At 37.6% G+C, this 18,253-nt stretch overlaps 1 protein-coding gene across 1 annotated transcript in view; it reads left to right on the top strand.

Moving 5' to 3' along the window:
• FRAS1 (Fraser extracellular matrix complex subunit 1) overlaps window positions 1-18,253 on the top strand; it is a 537,120-nt gene that overhangs the window by 362,347 nt on the left and 156,520 nt on the right. Inside the window, exons 27-30 of the mRNA XM_058296546.1 lie at window positions 115-385; window positions 3,450-3,534; window positions 6,277-6,603; window positions 14,370-14,523. Of these exons, the coding sequence (XP_058152529.1) occupies window positions 115-385; window positions 3,450-3,534; window positions 6,277-6,603; window positions 14,370-14,523 (837 nt within the window). The remainder of the gene's footprint in view (window positions 1-114; window positions 386-3,449; window positions 3,535-6,276; window positions 6,604-14,369; window positions 14,524-18,253) is intronic.

Raw genomic sequence — 18,253 nt, 5'->3', positions numbered from 1 at the left:
AAGAAAGAAAGAAAGAGTAAGAGAGAGAGAAACAGGGAGGGTGTGAGGGAGGGAGGGATGAAGGACTTAATTAGTGAATGTGTCAAGCCTGACCTTTGGATTCATGTTTTCCAGGTAAAATACTCACTCCTAGTCTTCACGTGAATGGTTCCCTTATCCTTGCAATTGGGTCAATGAAGCCATTGGATTTTTCCTTCCTGAATGTCCAAGACCAGGATGGAAGGGTAGAAGACTTCCTGTTCCATGTTGTGACGACTCCCACCAATGGTCGGCTAGTGCTCTCAAAGAATGGAAAAGAGGTTCAGTTGGACAAGGCTGGCCATTTTAGCTGGAAAGATGTGAAAGAGAAGAAAATCTGTTTTGCGCACAGCAAAGAAAAACCCAGGTGACTCAGTATTCTGTTGTTTCCTTTTGCTTCCTTTCCATCCTTGCTCTGGACCCCCCTTCCCTGCCCCTAAGGTCTCTTCCTTCTCTTCTGGGGAAGATCAATACTCAAACAAGTGCCAAACGCTTTCAGCTACCTGTCATCATTTTGCTGTAATTGCTCAGAAAATGTGCTTCTGTTAGAGGCATTTTCATTTTATTGCATAATTACGGGTAATTCTCTGATGCAATAGGGAAGTTCCTAGTACAATTACCCAGTTTTGGGGCTCAGCAGAAACAAAACGGGTTATATACCCAGATGCTACAGATACTTCTTCAACATTAGGGGAATATACTGGGGTTGAGGGAGAGGGATAGAGAATGGAGCATTCTTTTTACGGTGTTGCGGGTTCCCTGGAATTTCAAAGTTGAAGAAAACTAAGAGTCGCGGTTAACTTTTTTTTATCCACATTATGGGATTAATTGTAGTTAATTTTTAAGTCTAATCCAATGTTCCCCTGATGCTTAGCACACTTCTGGCTGTCTTCCCTCCCCCAGCTGACATATGCTTCAGGAATGCAATTGAATGTTAACACTAACCCAAGCAAATACAGCTATATAATTAGCAGAGTAAATCTGCTAAATAGAAACCAGAGAATGCACCCCAAAGATTAGCCTCTTGGATTATGCTTCACCCTGCTCTGCTTCATTTGTGCAGATAATTCAGAGTAGACTGTATATATGTAAACAAGAATTGAAACCCAAGGAACAGTGATAAGGACTCAATGAATATTTTTTACTGTCAACCCTAAATCTGAGATTTATTTTTTAAGGTTTGGACTAGGACATATGTGTAGAGAAAAGTAGATCGCACTTTCTCCATTTCAGTTCAGAGCTGATGATTCCAGTTATCTCAAAACACCGTCTAGGAAAAGTAAGAACAACTAACATTTATTGAGGACTTACCATGGGCCAGGCATTGTGTTAAGCACATATATGCATAATATATATTTAATGTATATTTATGTTCTTGGTCTACAAATGAGAAAACTGAGGCCTCGAGGATGTAAATTCTCTGCCTACAGGTGCAGAGCTAGGACTCCAGCTCAAGACTCCTGGATTCTGCAACCCATGCCTTTACCCACTATAATTTCTGACTCCCTAATGATACTAGATATAATGGGTATCATGCGTCTGTCCTCAAGGGCCAAAATATCATTGCCTAGAGAAGTATTGTTTATGAAGAAGGGGCTTAATATTATGATAGTTGATGTCAGATAATTACTCTGCAAATCCATACTACAGCCCCTGCATTTATTCTGCTTCAAGTGTAGTTCTTAAGTGTTTGCATTACCCACACAAACACACACCACACACATACACGCACCACACACAGTTCTGCACCTGTCAGTCATTTGTCTTGTAAAAAGTGTAAAGCTCCATAGAAGGCCAGTGCATGAAGCTTACCTCTCTTTAATTTATCGTCACGTTTTCTTACACAGTCTTAGCTTTGCATCCCCTAAATAGAACAAAAAATGGCAATAATTGGTCAAAGAATTTTTTCAGTACTTGTTTTTTTGGGGGGTGAGGGTCCCCTTTTAAATTCTCTATTTTCTTTACTTCTGGTTATTGCCTTTTTAAAAACTCTAACAAAAGAAAAAATGTAAAGAATAGTAAAATCAGGTTGGTAGAAACTTGTGAAAAAAAGGAAGTACTATAAATGTCTGAATGATACATAAACAAAAGGGACCGTCTGCCACAAAGATTTGTGTTGTTTTTCCCTCTATGAAAACACTAACCATTATTCTTTAGGATTGGAATTTTCAGGGCTGATTTCTTTCAGATTGGAATGGTTCTGTGGGGTAAAAGACAGCTTGTAAGTATAGTTGTAGAGAGTATGATAAGTTGGCATTGCTGAGATGCTGAACTGTTATTGAAAATTCAGTGCTACCAAAAACCATTTCCCCCCAGTAGGTTGGGAGTAACCACCCCTTCTTTCCTCATTCTAGTGCTTCAATCAGTTGTCTTCTCTTGAAGCCTGAAAATGAGTAGTGGGGAAGGTTAGGATTTAAATGGAGCAGAAAATGAAGGGAAAGATGTAACAGGAAGAAAACAAGAATACCTTTTTTTTTTAAAATCAGGTTTATTGAGGTATAGTTTATATTTGATAAAATATACCATTTTAAAGTGCACAGTTCCATGAGTTTTGACAAATGTATAGTCACGTGACCACAGCCACAATTAAGTTACAAAACAGTTCCATCACCCTCAAAAAATCCCCATGCTTTCTTAAAAAATGTCTCTCCCCTTCAACGCCTCCCTCCCCAGAGAAATAAATTGAAAAAAAAAAAGAACAGTTGGGCTCCGGGGCAATCCTGAAGCTAAAACTGCGATGGGAAACAGTCAAAATTCAATCCTCTACCTGTCTTTGTGTCGCTTTTCTAACTTTTCTTGTGCAAACTGACTTGCTCCATATTCTCATCCACACGATAGACTGTGGTTCCCATAGTCAAACAGGGAGAAGGATTATTGGCCCTCAGGCCAGTTCCAAATTCCCAGGTGAGAGAACCAGCCATCCTTCTCTAGACTTGTCCATAATGGATAAAAGGGGGTGGGGGATAGGTGGAGTCTCGTAATACAAACATTGCAAACATCGTCATTGAGGGCCAACTGTGATGTGAATAGCAGAGGTTGGAGAGGAAGTTTACAGGGAAGAGGAATGTGAACTGTCAGAGACTGTGAAGGCTGCCTTTCCATTCTCTAAATTAGCCATTAGTCTAGGATATATTATTAACCTCTCTTGATCTGACAGCTAAGTTTCAGCTTTTTGTATATTTAATTTTAGAAAAATAAGAAACAGAAGTATCATGCAATTATTATGGGATCTAAGAACACACTGTATTTTTACCTGCACCAAGTCCATATTATATGGTAATTTTAAAATTTACAATATGAATATTATATTACTGTAGTATTTTAACACCAATTCTTACATGCACATGCCTTCAAATATTTTGATCCTTGTTCTTTCTAAAGACTGACTTAATATTTATATTTCTCATTCCTTTCATGGGAACCTCCTTTAGGAAAGGTTACTTTTCCCTGAAAATCAGCGACCAGCAGTTCTTCTCTGAGCCACAGCTGATCAACATACAAGCGTTTTCAACACAGGTACTAAAGATGCCAAACAATCACTAAGTTCACAAAAGATTCTCAAGATTTCTTGCAGATACAGCAAAAATGATTGAGATAAATTAGTTTTGTCTCAGTTTCCTCAAGACAAGCCACCAGAATAATTTTTAGATTATTGATCCTACCTAGCATTCTAAGTGTTTCACACAAGTAACTCATTTAATTCCTACGCCAACTTTATGAGGTAGGTATCACTATTATCCACAATTTACAGATGAAGAAACTAAGTCACAGAGAAATTAAGTAACCTGACTATGGTGCCATATGAATAAATAGAGAGCCAAGATTTGCACTCTGGAAATCTGGCAACAGAAGTCTGTGTCTTAACCATTCTGTTATTGCCACCTTACTTTACTAAATCTGATACCTGCCCTTCAGAATAGCATAAGGCAGTGCCAATTGTTGAGACTTTCCTTATTCTTAGGTAAATGATTCTGTCTTATCTGAATATTTCTCTCTTTGTGCTTGAAATTATGTCAAGCTTCTTTTGCCTAGCCGTCAGGAAGCTGGATTCCGTTTACCTCAGTTTGCAGTATTTAGAGGATCTTGTTAAAGCACTTTTTAAACAAGGTGCCAATGATGGCCATCAGCCAAACACAGAGCTGGCATTGAGAAATGGTTAGAGATTGATACTAAGTTAATTTGATCTTTGGGTTGGGCTAAGAATATAAATTTTGCTTTCATTCAACATGAAAACATGTGATCTCTGTAATACGGGCCAGAAGACCCAATCAAGTCTCAGAATTTATTTGTTTACTTGGTTCTCAGTACTGAAGCTCAGAAGTTTTGTTTTGTCTTTTACATATAATTACTTCCATTAGGTAAGTGAAAGACCTAGACAGGTATTGGCAAAGAACTTCCTAATCTGAGAAGGTGAGTTCCTAAAGTTCTGTTTTTTGTTTTTCTGTTTTCCACAAATCAAGTGAATAGATAGCAAGGACATGTTTTATTTTATTTTTTATATCATTGTTACAGGTTACTCCATTAACACAAGATAATAACTACAATAATGATAAATCTGCTTTGGTCCATGGTTACACTTTCCTGCTTAATTTTGTTCATGCCTCAGTCTTGAGGGATTTGGGATGATGTCTGCTTGGTTTCAGCCAAGAGGTGACTTAGATATTATGGGGCAGATGGAAGGAATCATTTTGCTTACAGTTGAAAATACTCCTTGGTTTTGGGATAGGACTTGTCCAGCCTCATCATTTTGTTAGTCCTCCAAGGCAAGCCCAAAGAACTGGAGAGTAGGAGTTGGCCACAACTCTGTTGGGATTCAGGGCTCAACTGGCATATAAACATTCTGAAGGTTTAAGTCTCTGAGAAAAATATTTAACAGGTTCAGTGAAAATTATGGGTTCAAATAAAAGTAGTAGAAGAATTATAATTAGGGGAATTGTGAATGATTGTAACTACAGTATTCTGTTCATTGTAACATTTTAAAGATGAAATTTTAGACATGAATTTTTAAATTATTTTTGTTCCTTTAAATGTCTATAATATTTCAATATGGTCTTGAACCAGCCTGAGATTTACTTATGTAAGTTAATTTGATTTTTTCCATTTATGAACTTTGACATCACCTTTGACCTTGCCTTTCTTTTGGAATCTGAGGGACTGTTCATTGCCATGTATGGAGCCATGGCTTCAGAATTCTCACTCTTGAGTTCTGAGTAGCTATCATCCAGTTTCCTACTATGTGATTATTATAATAAGGCATTGGTTAAACATTACTTCAGTGGGTATTATAATTTAGAGGAGGGTGCTGGGGTAGTTTTAAAAGAAAGCCATTTGTATTAAATAAAGCAGTGTGCAAAAAAAAACCCTAGTTGGTCCAACTTCAAAAGAGATATTAAAAACCAAGATAATGTTTTTTTTGGCTTCTGGCCTTGATTTTTTTAGGGGGAGGAGGGAGTTAGGGTTGAGTTTTTTCTGTTGTGGTTCATTAACTTTTATCTTTGTGAAAGAACATTTCATCTGCTTACTCAAGTTGGCAGGGGGGATATCTGACAATCATAAGGAAAACATTTTAAATTTTGCTGTGTTAGGAGTGCCACATGATTAACTAGGTGGTTGCTTTACTCAGTCAGACCAGATCTTGCCTGGTTTTATAACCTGAGTTGGGGTTAGGTCCTATCAAGATTTGGATGACAGAGTTTGAAGAAAATTACTGGGAGAGACCAGAAATGGCATGAATGTAAAATGTAGAAGTATATTATTCTGGGTCAGCATGCTGCAACATGGTCTGGAATGAAGTGCTCAGTTCTCAAACACAGGTCCAAAATTTCCACACCTCTCATTAGTCTCTCTTGGATGCAGACAACTGATTGAATTCCCTGACACTGAGCTGACCTCAGTTACAATGGGCTGTTTTGCAGGGGATAGTATAAATCAAGATGGCAGGGAAATTAGAGATTTAGAAGCAAGCAGCTCTGGTCTATTGCTTCTGATTGAGACGATGGTCTTGGGGGGCAGGATTGAGAAACCTCTGGAACCGAGAAGTGTAACGTAACCCCAATTGCTATGATAGCCGCGATTGACCACATCTGACAAATGCTTTCTCTAGGGAACCGTTTATATTTTGCCAGAACACCTGGAGTTCCTTAAAAAGCAGGGAAATATCAGTAATGTTGCACAAAAAAATGGGGATCTAGCCTACTGATTATCTTCTTTTTCCCTACTAAATAACTCCTCTCCTCCCCCCTCCCCTGAACACCGTAGGCCCCCTATGTCCTAAGAAATGAAATCCTCCGCATTAGCAGGGGAGAGAGCAGAACCATCACCACTCAGCTGCTTGACATCCGCGATGATGACAACCCACAGGATGTCATAGTGGAAGTGCTTGATCCTCCACTTCATGGCCAGTTGCTCCAAATACTTCGGACATCCACAGTTCCTGTCTATCGCTTCCGGCTAGATGAACTCTCCAGGGGTCTTCTCCACTATGCTCACGATGGCTCAGATAGCTCCTCTGATGTCACAGTCTTGCAGGCCAATGATGGACACTCCTTCCAAAATATCTTGTTCCACATGAAGACTGTGCCCAAGGTAGGTGTCATTCCTAGAGCAACAGTCTCCTTGTACTTAGATCTGAAATATGGTGGCATGTTTTTTTAAATAACTTTATTTCAAGTTAAAAAAAAAAATTAAAATAACAGAAAAAGGCAGCTCAACAAGTTATGGAAGCATTACTCCTAAAAAGTGGGTGCTGGATATGATTTTACAATACTTAGAAAATTAAGATATAGATAGTTATTCATTTATTCAAGTATTTATGAAATACATATTACATAGATGCTGAAGAAATTGCAAGATTAATAGAATACCTTACCCCACCTCAGGCATTCTAGATTTTTGTCATAGGCTCCGTTGATCTGAAAGACCTGTCCTCATGTTCTCTACAAAGTGGGAAACTTTTTAATTTTTTTGTCATCTACCTACCATAAAAGGGGCACCATTATCTGCTGATCCTTTTATCTCCTGCCTAAGCATTATCATAAGAATTAGATGCATCCCTGTTCTTGTCTGCCCTTCTAACACAGTTCATGAAATGAAATGCGCCTAGGCAACTAATCTTATATATAAAAAAAAATGAGTTCAGCTATTCTGTGAGCCAAACTGAGTAGAGTAAGAGAACTTCCTTTTGGTAATCATAGGAATCCTCGGCCTAGGAGGTAGGAGCCCAATACAGAGCAATATTTCCCAGCCTGAGTCATTGACATACTACCATCATACATTTTTGCTAATTGTTTACTTGATATTTTTCTTTAAATCAACTTGCTTTTTAGAGCAGCCTTATACTAATAAATCCTACTTATGAATTCATGGATTTAATGTAAGATTAGACTTTTTTCTAAACTATTAAAATTCATACATAACCATTTTTTAAAGCTCATCCATGTTCTACACAAAAAGTTCTTGGATACTACCAGTGGAATGGGGACTACACTGTGGGAAATTGGAGCTGACCCATCCTAGACCAAACAGATCTATTGAAGATACTTACAAAACCATTTATTACCTGATGATATTTCACTAGAAGGCCTTTTCTCAATTGCAGCAAGAGTGGCTCTTTCCTGGGGTGGTAGGCTGGAAGCTTAGTTTTTTAACTTTTCATTCCAAATATCCATATCTACTGAAGTGTCAGTAATGATTAGTTGCAGAAATTGATTTGCTGAGGACAGTTTAGAAATCACTTGTCACTTCCCCATCCGTGATCACTCAAAATTTGCAATTGATCATCGTGAAGGTGCACAGCTGAAGGTGGTCTGCTAGCTAGTTTCTCAGGCTCACGTCTCATTATTTTCAGCTGCAGAAAACAGTGATCATGGTATGAGATAGATAGGGCCGATTATGAGATAGAGTTGGCAGATAGCCACCTTCTAGCTAATCCTAATTATCACCCTCTGCAATTGCCCTGGGAGATGAAGTTTAGTTCTGAAGAGATGAAGTCTAGACAAACACAGAAAGTTTTCTTTTTTTCCTAATTGGTTTCTTTCCAAAGGTAGTTACAGGATTTCAGCACAGCCCTAACAGCAGGCTTTCCTATTGTGGTTTTAATCTCCCATTTCTGGAGCTTGGTTCAGTGTATTGCACTATAATTTTGTGTGGTATGACCCATGGCTAAAGGACATTTCTAGGATTTTAACTGCTTTGACTACCAAAACCAAAACAAACACAAAAAAATAGAATTTTAATTCACAAAACAGGCACGGAACTTGGGAAACCTTGCTGTCATAACTTGAGTAATGTAGGTATTTACTGTGTCTGCCTTTGATTCTTGAAAGGGTTTTATTTTGCCCGTTCTCCTTCCCTCTCTAAGCCCTCCCTCTCCTGTGGTCTGCCCTTACCTTTCCATTAAATGAGCTGTAAACGGCTGTTAAGCCCATGAGAATTAGAATAAGAAAAGCAGTGACCAGAGCCCCAGCATCCCTCAGGATGTACTAATAATAAATTTGTAATTTTGATGATATTTTACAAATACAGGCTATTTTTCCTTTTAGGAGTTGAAAGTAATTTTCCTTACATCTATTCTACTGATCTTTACAATATCTTGGCCAAGAAGGTTAGTTAGAATAGAGGCTGTATGATCTTATTTCTTCTAAAGGAAATGGATGGAAGGATTTCTGTTTGTTTTGTTCGTGTTGGTTTGTTTGTTTTTAACATCTTTTGAGCACTGATGCTTGATGTGAATCTTTCCATTTGATCTTTACTGTCATTTAATAATGTTTGCACAACTATTATCTCTAGTTTTCCAAAAGAGGAAACTGAAGCACAGAGAGGTTTAAAAATGTTCATTTTCACAAAGGTATTTAGTGCCGCAGTTGTGGTTTGAATTCAAGGGCATCTGGCTCTTCACATTTAACCATGAGACTCTCTTTATTCCAGCCCGTTCAGTGTTTTGGTCATATATATTATTATCCCTTAATGGATAGAATGCAGATAGAATAATTTGTGATTTTGCTCAGTGTCCTCTCTAAAGCAGGCTGGGTCCTAAACCTCCTGGAATCTTCCCTTGGAGTCACCGCAGCTTAAGTGAGGCTATTTATAACCCTAAATCTACTGGGGCTAGGAAAACAAAATGGTGCCAACTGTTGCAACTTCCAATAGAGGTGCAGTCAGACATGATGGATTTTGTTTTAATAGCCATTTCTGAAAAATTGGACTTACAAATCCTTATACTGAAGTTACCTGTGGATTAAATTTGGAGTGAGCTTGATTGCTAGCTAATGTCTAGCTGGTGGCTTAAATGGAATGGTCTAGGGCTTTTGGTCTAATTCTCAGTGAATGTATGCACAAATTAATCCTGCTATGGTTCAATAGAAAACTTAACCTGGCAAGATGGATAAGAAGGGAGGGAGGGATAGAAACAGAAGCTTTTTAAGAGCAGGGACTATTTCAGTCATAGTCTTCCGAGTGAGCACATTGTAGAAGTTCAGTGCATTTTTATTGGCTGGATGAGTGGATGGGTAGATGGGTAGATGGACAAACATGACTATAATGAGTAGGGTGAGACTGTTGCCTGGGCTCCTGCCTTCAAATCACTCTCTTATGTCAGATGAGAAGCACTTAGGGTGCCCCTGATGAGGGTGTGGCCCATTCGGGACTGAGTGGAGTCCTCAGGTTCTTCCTTGCTTTTCACATTCTATATCCACTTGTCCCAAACTTGTGTTTTTATTCTTGGCCTGGAAGTAGATAAACTTTACCACCACCTTCCAGACTTATACTTAGCCACTAAGGAAAAAACTGACCCAGGACTGATGTTAAAACATGTTCTTTTGGGAGAAGAAGCAAAGGAAATTAAAAAGATTAAAAAGTGATAAAGAATGCTTTGCTGAACAGGCTTTCATTAATTGAGTGGATTACCAAACCCAAACCTGCTAGAGATATGATTGTAAAGCAGTTCAGTGACTAATAAGTGCTAAAATGTGGGCTGGGAAAAGTCATTCTTATTGGAGGGTTTCTCTCTACTGCTGGGCTTTTGAGGAATTACTTTCCTTTTCATTAATTAAGGTGCCTATGGAAACCGTGTCCTTTTTTGTACTTTGCCAATAAATCTGATGATCTTTCTGACCTCATTTGTTGTTGTTTGAGCAGTTATTTTCTGTGGCTGGGTAATGCTTTAATGTTGAAAAGCCCCCAAGTGTCATGCTATGAACTGGATGGAAAATTCTATTGCTGAGAGTCTTCTCTGGTTGTGTGACCTTGGTAAGGCCTGTGTGCAGCTAAAAGCTCTATTGGGTTTTCCCTTAATTTCACTAAAATCTAACCTCCCATTGATTTTCTTTCAGGGACACAGTTGTTAGTTTGATGATAATGATATTTATGAAAATTATAGGTATCAATGGGACAAAAATGTTTATTTTTCTGTATGAGTCTGATTGCTTCATAAGTAAATAAATCCTTGCCATGTGTCAGAATTTCGCTTTCTTTTGACTTGTTTAATGTATTCAGTTTAGCATCTCATAATGTCTAATGTCATGTGCTCATAAGGAACATTGCTCAAAGAATACACTCAGAAAATGTTGACTTGAAAAATACACAAAAGCAGTTGAAATCTACATGGAGAGATTCTATATTCTTATTTGAAGGGACCAAACTTCCACACTGACACACACAAAGCTAGTCCAATTATCTCTCCCTCTTTTTTCCTCCTGGTAAATAACATCTAAATTCACATTGTATCCACTACCCCCTGTCATTCTTCCCTAAAATCCACAGTTGTCCTGCAAGATTGTAATTTTAAAGCTATAATATCAGTGAACTCTTGCAAATTAAAATCTATTTTCACAAAATAAATAAAGACGTGAGGGATGTTGTTACATTCTACTATAGTCATTTTCTATTTAATGAAGTTTAACACTTTTTATCTCGTATATCATGGCCTGGGATGGGAAGATGCCATTATATGAGCTAAAATTTTATCATTATGGCTCAACTTTTAATTTTAGGGGGAAGTTTTCATTTTGTTTATGGGAGTTTTCCTCCAATGGAGGGAAAGTTATTCGTTACTTCTGGCTTACACAACATAAATATTTTTACTTGTAATGTGATACATTATGGCTAAACTTTATTACCAACATTTCTGTATGCCTATTCTGCTGTGAAATGAATTAGAAGAACTATTTAATTTAAAGTACTGGTTTTAATCATGTCCCCAATTTCACTTGTTGGGATTTCATTGCCTCCTAATGCAGTACTCTGGAGGATATGTAAAACATCTCTGGGAAGGAGATTACTCAGCTATTATTATGGCTAAATTCCTGTGCTTGCAGAGATATATGCTATGCACCCCTCTGCAGACCTAACTGCCTCTCAAAAAAAAAAAAAAAAAAAAAAAAGAATTGCAAGGAGTTAAAGAGATGCCCAAATGTCAGAACCATTGGAAAATTAGGTTACAATTTATTTGGCCTTTTTGAGCCACTTTAGCTGTAGAAGAGATGGTTTACAGCCTTCTGTCCATCTATTATTGAATCATTCCTGGAGCCTCTCCCAAAAGAAAACAATAGAAAAAAACATCCTCATTACAATAAGTGGGAAGAATGATGCTTCCTTTCTTTAGAAAGTATTGTGTGTTTCTTCGTCAGTACTATAAACAATTCAGAAACAGAGGTATATCTATTATCTTGTTATAAACATAAATACTCTAAAATGCCCTCCTGTGCACTTTCACAAGAACCACTCCAGGAAGAGCCTAGGTTGTGTTTTTCACATTTACTTCTGCTACATCATCTGGGGATCTTGTGAAAATGCAGAGTCTTATTCAGAAGGTTCTGGGGAGGGGCCTGAAATTCTGAAAGCCTGATAAGCTTCCAAGCACTGTGATCCCTGAACATTTTTAGGAGCAGGGAGTATTGTCTACTAAAAAGTTATATCCACACAGGAATTACAGAGGAAAATCAATAAAGTATAGTGAAGATAGGGATGTAGTAAGAGTTGTCTGGGACCTGCCTGTATGTTCTAGTGCTTACTTTCCTGGAATACGAAAATCTGCTTTACTCTTCAGTCCAATAGCATGGTTGTTGGTGTATGACTGCTCTCCATAACCATAATCAAATTTGACTAGGCTACTGCTATTAGAAAGAGTTCTAGCAATTAAGAAAGTGGGTCTTAGTATGTCATGTTACATAAAACTCTGCCGGAGTTAATAGGGCCTTTCCCCCTAGAATTCTGGTAGGTAATATGCACATTTTCTGACACACTTCTTAAAAAATTTATTTTAGTGACATATATACAACCTAAAATTCTCCCCCATCTCCAACCACATTCAAATATATAATTCACTTGTGTTTACCAATATTTGTCCTTTGTGCCTGGCTTATTTCACTCAACATGATGTCTTCCAGGTTCATCCATGTTGTCTGACACAATTTTGATGTTTTTTTCAAATAGTATGCTATACCAGTTGAGAAAGAAAATTCTCTGGGATTTTGCCCCTGAGCACCAAACAGTATAAAAAGTGCTTTTGCTACTGTTCTTCTGGGCACTATTTGACTCGATTTCTTAGTAAATTTGATGAAAATAGCCATGATTTCCTCCTGGGAGGGGCAAAGGCATGAGTGCTGAGTGACTGCAAAGGAATATTTGTTGTCTTCTGATTGGAATATTCACCTCCTGGGAGTGTTGCTTTCTTTGTTATATTTATTGACATATTTGAAAGTAGTAATAACTTAAAAAACTGTTCTTCATGAAGTGCTCTATTTTTAAATCATCAGATTTACTAATTTTTAGTAGTGTGAAAACAAATTGAAAACTGAACATTGGTGGCCTCACTAATCTCATTCTGTGAAAAATGTCAATTATGAGGCTTTGAAAGAGGATGTGCATCTCGCAAATCAGGAATGGCATTGCTTTTAATGACATTAGCTTTAGCAATTAAAATGGTTGCATTCTCAGGAGTGCTGAACAGGTGATTTCTTTCCAGCCAGCTACTACCAAATGTTGTTTCTAAAGCTTCCTATTCAATCAGCCTCTAAGGCCCATCAGTCCTGCCTGTGCAGTGATTCTGGAATCTGTTGCTAACTCTCCATTCCTACCACAATTACTTTCTCATAGACCCTCATTGTCTCTCACCCGTACCATTGCAAGAACTTAAGTGATTTCTCCAGCTCCAGATTCACTCAGTCTAGTCACCTCTGTCTCTTGCCCCTGGAGTCTGTCTTTCTAAAACCCAGATCTGATCATCTGATTCCCTTCGGTGATAAACCATGTTGTCTTTACTATGCCTATAAGACAAATTGAACTATGACTTTTTTTAGATGGCTTCTACCTTCTACTAACCTTCCTTAAGAGATGATCATTTTTAACTCATTTCTTCCCCCAGCTAAGTTCAACTTGCACCAGACACTTGGACATTTTAAGCATCCATCCATTTTCAATATTTTTTTTAATCCCCCCCCTTGCGGCTTTTTTTTTTTTTTTTGCTTGCTAACTGCTCTCTGTGTCCATTTGCTGTGTGTTCTTCTGTGTCTGTATTTGTTTATTTATTCCCCCTCCGCACCTTGCAACTTGCTTGCTGTCTGCTCTCTATGCCCATTCACTGCACACTCTTCTGTGCTTTGCTTGTCTCCCTTTATGTTGTGTCACCTTGCTGAGTCGGCTCTCCGCAGCACTTGTGGACCGGTGGCACTCCACAGCGTGTGGGTGAGCCTGCCTTCACAAGGAGGCCCCAGGACATGAACCCAGGGCCTCCCATGTGGTAGATGGGAGCCCAACTGACTGAGCCACAGCCACTTCCCCATCCATCCATTTTTTACTTAGAAAATGCATTTTTTTCATTCAAGTGTATAAATTAAGTGATATTTCCTCAAGAAAGCCTTCCTGAGCCTTTCTTCCTCCAAAGAGGAAATCTTCCAAAGCATTTTGCTCAAGATTCTAATAGAGCATCATTTGTGATGCATCCTAATTATTTACATGCCTATAAGTTCTGGAGCTGAAGTCTTATTTCAACCATCCTTTTATCCCAGATCTCTAGCAAAAGAGCTTTGGCATATAATAGATGCAAGATAGATATTTCTTGAATGTGGGTGGATGAGGAGGGGAAGGACAGGTAGATGAGCAAATGAAAGAAAGAAATAGACTTCATTTTCTTGACTGAAATAAGTTATTTGGGTATAATAAATTTAAAGAAAAATAAGGATATATACATACATGCATATCTATCTGCAATAATACACATACACAGTCTTCTAAAGCTGTGAATCTCTCTTAATAGATTTTCTTTAGCAACCTGGAACCTGATAACTTATGTTTCTAAGTACTGGTGTTTTCTTATTTTGCCTTGGACCTAATTCTGCCTTCTTTCCTTATTTTAGAATGATGGAGGTCTTCGGCTTGTGGCTAATTCAATGGTGTGGGTTCCAGAAGGGGGTATGCTACAGATTACCAACAGAATCTTACAGGCAGAAGCTCCAGGAGCCAGCGCCTCAGAAATCATCTACAAAATTACACAAGACCACCCCCAATATGGTAACTCTTTTTCCCTTTGGCATGACTTCATCATTGCCTTCGGCAGACTTAGACTATTACAGCTTTTGTGTGATGCCATACAGCAAGGTTGTGATTCCAAAGAACTCTCTATACCTTACACATCCCTTGAAAACAGAATAAGCCTCATAGCTGTCACACTATACACATGTTACAGACTGGGCAGTTTACTGGATTCTATAAGCATATTATATATAAAGCCTAAAATTTGAGCTTCAAACCAACTTTATTTTACAGATAAGAAAACGGAGGTGAAGTAGTTTATTAAAATCACCTAGTTAATATATGTCAGTTTAATTCCAAAGCTGAGGCTTTCAGACACCACACTGTATCTGTCTCAGAACATCACCAGACTTCCCTTTGATGATACTTTTGTTTTGAAACATTACATTAAAACCTGTTTCAAGAACCTCATTATAACTTCTACTTCCAACATGATAGTACACTAAGATAACCTAAAATTTTTTTCCGTCATCATCACCTAGAAAAGTATAACAGAACTTATTCATAGGTGACCTTCCAAGAATAGAGGGAAATCCCCAGGTGCTAGAAACAAAGAAGGAAATGAAAGCCAGTATGTGCATGAGCTGATGGCATGGCTTCCCTGAAAGGGCCTATGTGTGTCTCAATAACCGAGGGACTTGGATTCAATATCTGTAAGAGAGGAGACATGGAATCCAAAGTAAGATCCTGCATAAAGCCAGGACTCAGGAAGGACATGCCTTCATTTCAGGAGCCAAAATAGAAAACAAGAAGTTCATTGGCAAAAAGCAAGATGACAAAGAAACCTGCCTGTCTTTGGGCTCAATGTAGAGGAAAAAAGTCTGTGCTGAGAATTCAGAACGTCAGGCTTGTTTCTCCTGCAGATCTTGAGTTGAAATCACATTTTGCACATGGTCTGAGAGACATAAAACTGAGACATTAATGACTCGCAGGCCAATGATTCCCTTGGGTTCCTGGAAGAAACCAATAGACTGTTGTAGAAGGTCCTCCCTCCAGTCTGACTACATAAGATGCCCACATGAAGCCTCACTGAAGATTGTCTTAGACTTACAAATTATAGAAAAATGAGGAAATGATCTACAGTACCATAATCAGCTTTATTCCCCAAGAACTTTATAGAAAGGAACTATCTTAGAGAAACTATGAAAGAAGCATGTTTAAAATGAGTGAAGACAAAAGAAGGAATCAAAATGATAAGGGAAGAACAAAATGCTATGAAAAAATAAAAGAGCAGGTAGATTTTAAAAAGAACTAATAGATTATCTTAAAGTGAAAATTACAATCATCAAAAGTAAACACATACTTGGCAAGTTAAATAGCAGAGGGGTAACTAATAATCCCCTGACCATCCATCTGATTTTTAAAATCTTTATGTTTTCTATAGTGAGGGAAAAAATGTACAATATAAAAATGCTTCCATGTCTGGTAACTTTACAAAGACACTGAAAAGCATCATCTAATCAAGAATTGATATTCTAAATATCAATCTACCTATCATTACCTATCATTTATGATAGCTTAAGTAAGTCTTACCTTGAGTAAGACAAGTGCCCCCCCCTTGGGCATAGATTTCTTTGAGAGGTTAGCCTAGATCATTTAAAATTTTTAATTTTTAAAAACTTTTTCTTTTAATTTAAAATAATTTTAGACTTGCTGAAAAGTTGGAAAAATAGTACAAATTTTTCCTGAATGCTCTTCACCCAGCTTCCCCTGTTGTTAACATCTTACGTAACAATAGAACAATTATTGAAATCAGAAAATTAATGATACACTGTACCTTTGACTACTCTACAAACCTTACTCAGATTTTGACAGTCTTGCCCCACTAATGTCCTTTTTCTAATCCAATCTGTGATCACTAGTTACATTTCATTATTGTGTCACCTTACTCTCCGCCATTCTGTGACAGTTACTCTGTCTTTGTCTTTCATTACCTTGACACTTTTGGAGAGTTTTGTTTGGTATTTGTAGAAAAGTCCTCAATTTGGATTTTTCTGATGATTCCCATTCTTAGGGGACACAGAAGTACTCTGCCCTTTTGCATTGTTATCATATCAGGAGTTAGATGATGTCACTGTGTCTTATTACTGGTAATGTTCACTTTGACCGCTTTGTTAAAGTGATCTGCCAGATTTCTCCACTGAAAAATTACTTTTTCCATTTGTAATTAATAAATATCCTGCTTCTCATCTTGCTTTCACCCACTGATTTTAATCTAGATAAATTTTAATTCCTTTAAGTCTTTTTCAGTTCTAAAAATTATGACTCTTTTGATGTATGAAGTTTTCTACCTTTATCTTGATAATTAAAAGCCAAAGAATTAAGTCTCCAAATTTCCTAGAGACAGTCCAATACTTTAAGTATTAAACATAACAATCCTGAATTAAATGGTTTTTAAGCAGATGAAAGTCCCATTTCAGCTTGATAAATGCCATGCAGATTTGATTGTGACCCTTTTCTGCTGTAACTCTCCTATGAACATAATCCTCTTTCTAGGTGTCTGGAATTACCTACTGGTAATAATCAAATCACATTACCCTTAGAAACCATTCAAGGGTAAAAAAGGTGGTGGGAACTAGAAGACCATTTAATACAAATCTACTTATATCCATCTCTTCCAATGAGGTGAATCTGTGGAGACCTTACTTCGTTGCTACCCCAGCTATTATATATTCCCTCATTACTTTAGAATGTTCATGTTGGGCTTCTGGCTTTGTGCGAAGAGCTAACCTTGGAACAGAACCAAATGTAAATTGCTTGTGTAGTATTTGCATAAAGGACCTGAATTCAACTACTTGTAGTCTGAAGATACTTCTAAAATGTAGGTTTTCAATCCAATGTCCACATAGAAGAGGTGGCATTGGATTGGGAAAAGTGGACATGGAGGCTGATGGGTATGGGGAAAGGCAGGAAGAGATGAGAGGTGGAGGCGTCTTTGGGACATGGAGCTGCCCTGGATGGTGCTTCAGAGGCAATCACCGGACATTGTATATCCTCACAGGGCCCACTGGATGGAATGGGGGAGAGTATGGGCCATGATGTGGACCATTGACTATGAGGTGCAGAGGTGCCCAAAGATGTACTTACCAAATCCAATGGATGTGTCATGATGACGGGAGGGAGTGTTGCTGGGGGGGGTGGGGGAGAGGTGGGGTGGGGGGGTGGGGTTGAATGGGACCTCACATATATATTTTTAATGTAATATTATTACAAAGTCAATAAAATTAAAAAAAAGATATTTAAGAGTGCTCAGAAAAAAATAAAATAAAATAAAATAAAATACGTTAAAAAAAATAAAATAAAATGTAGGTTTTAGACAGTTTGATTGATACTTATACCCTTAGCTGTTTCGCAGGTTTCGTAATAAACTTAATTAGATAATTTTAATGAAGTACCTTCAGTGTCATTTAAGGAAGAAAATGACTTAATCCAACAAAGTGCCAACTCTAAATTATTTAGCATAGTGTAAGAAAGATTTAATACAGATTATATCTCAACTGCAAAATAATCCATAGAGATTCAAATGAGATTTCAATTCTTAATACCTTTTAAATTTTCTTTCACAGTTTAGTTAAGATATAGACGTCAGTATAAAGGAAGTCCCAAATAGAGATTATTTTCTAGTTTTTTAACCTGGATTTTCATCTATTTAAAGTGTCATCTCCTTACATTTGTTATAATATGATAAAAGCAGAAGTGTGCTATACAA

This window comes from Dasypus novemcinctus, chromosome 1 (assembly GCF_030445035.2).
Source record: "Dasypus novemcinctus isolate mDasNov1 chromosome 1, mDasNov1.1.hap2, whole genome shotgun sequence".
NCBI lineage: Eukaryota > Metazoa > Chordata > Mammalia > Cingulata > Dasypodidae > Dasypus > Dasypus novemcinctus.
Note: the sequence above shows the minus strand (reverse complement) of the source record. Positions and strands in the feature narration are given on the sequence as shown.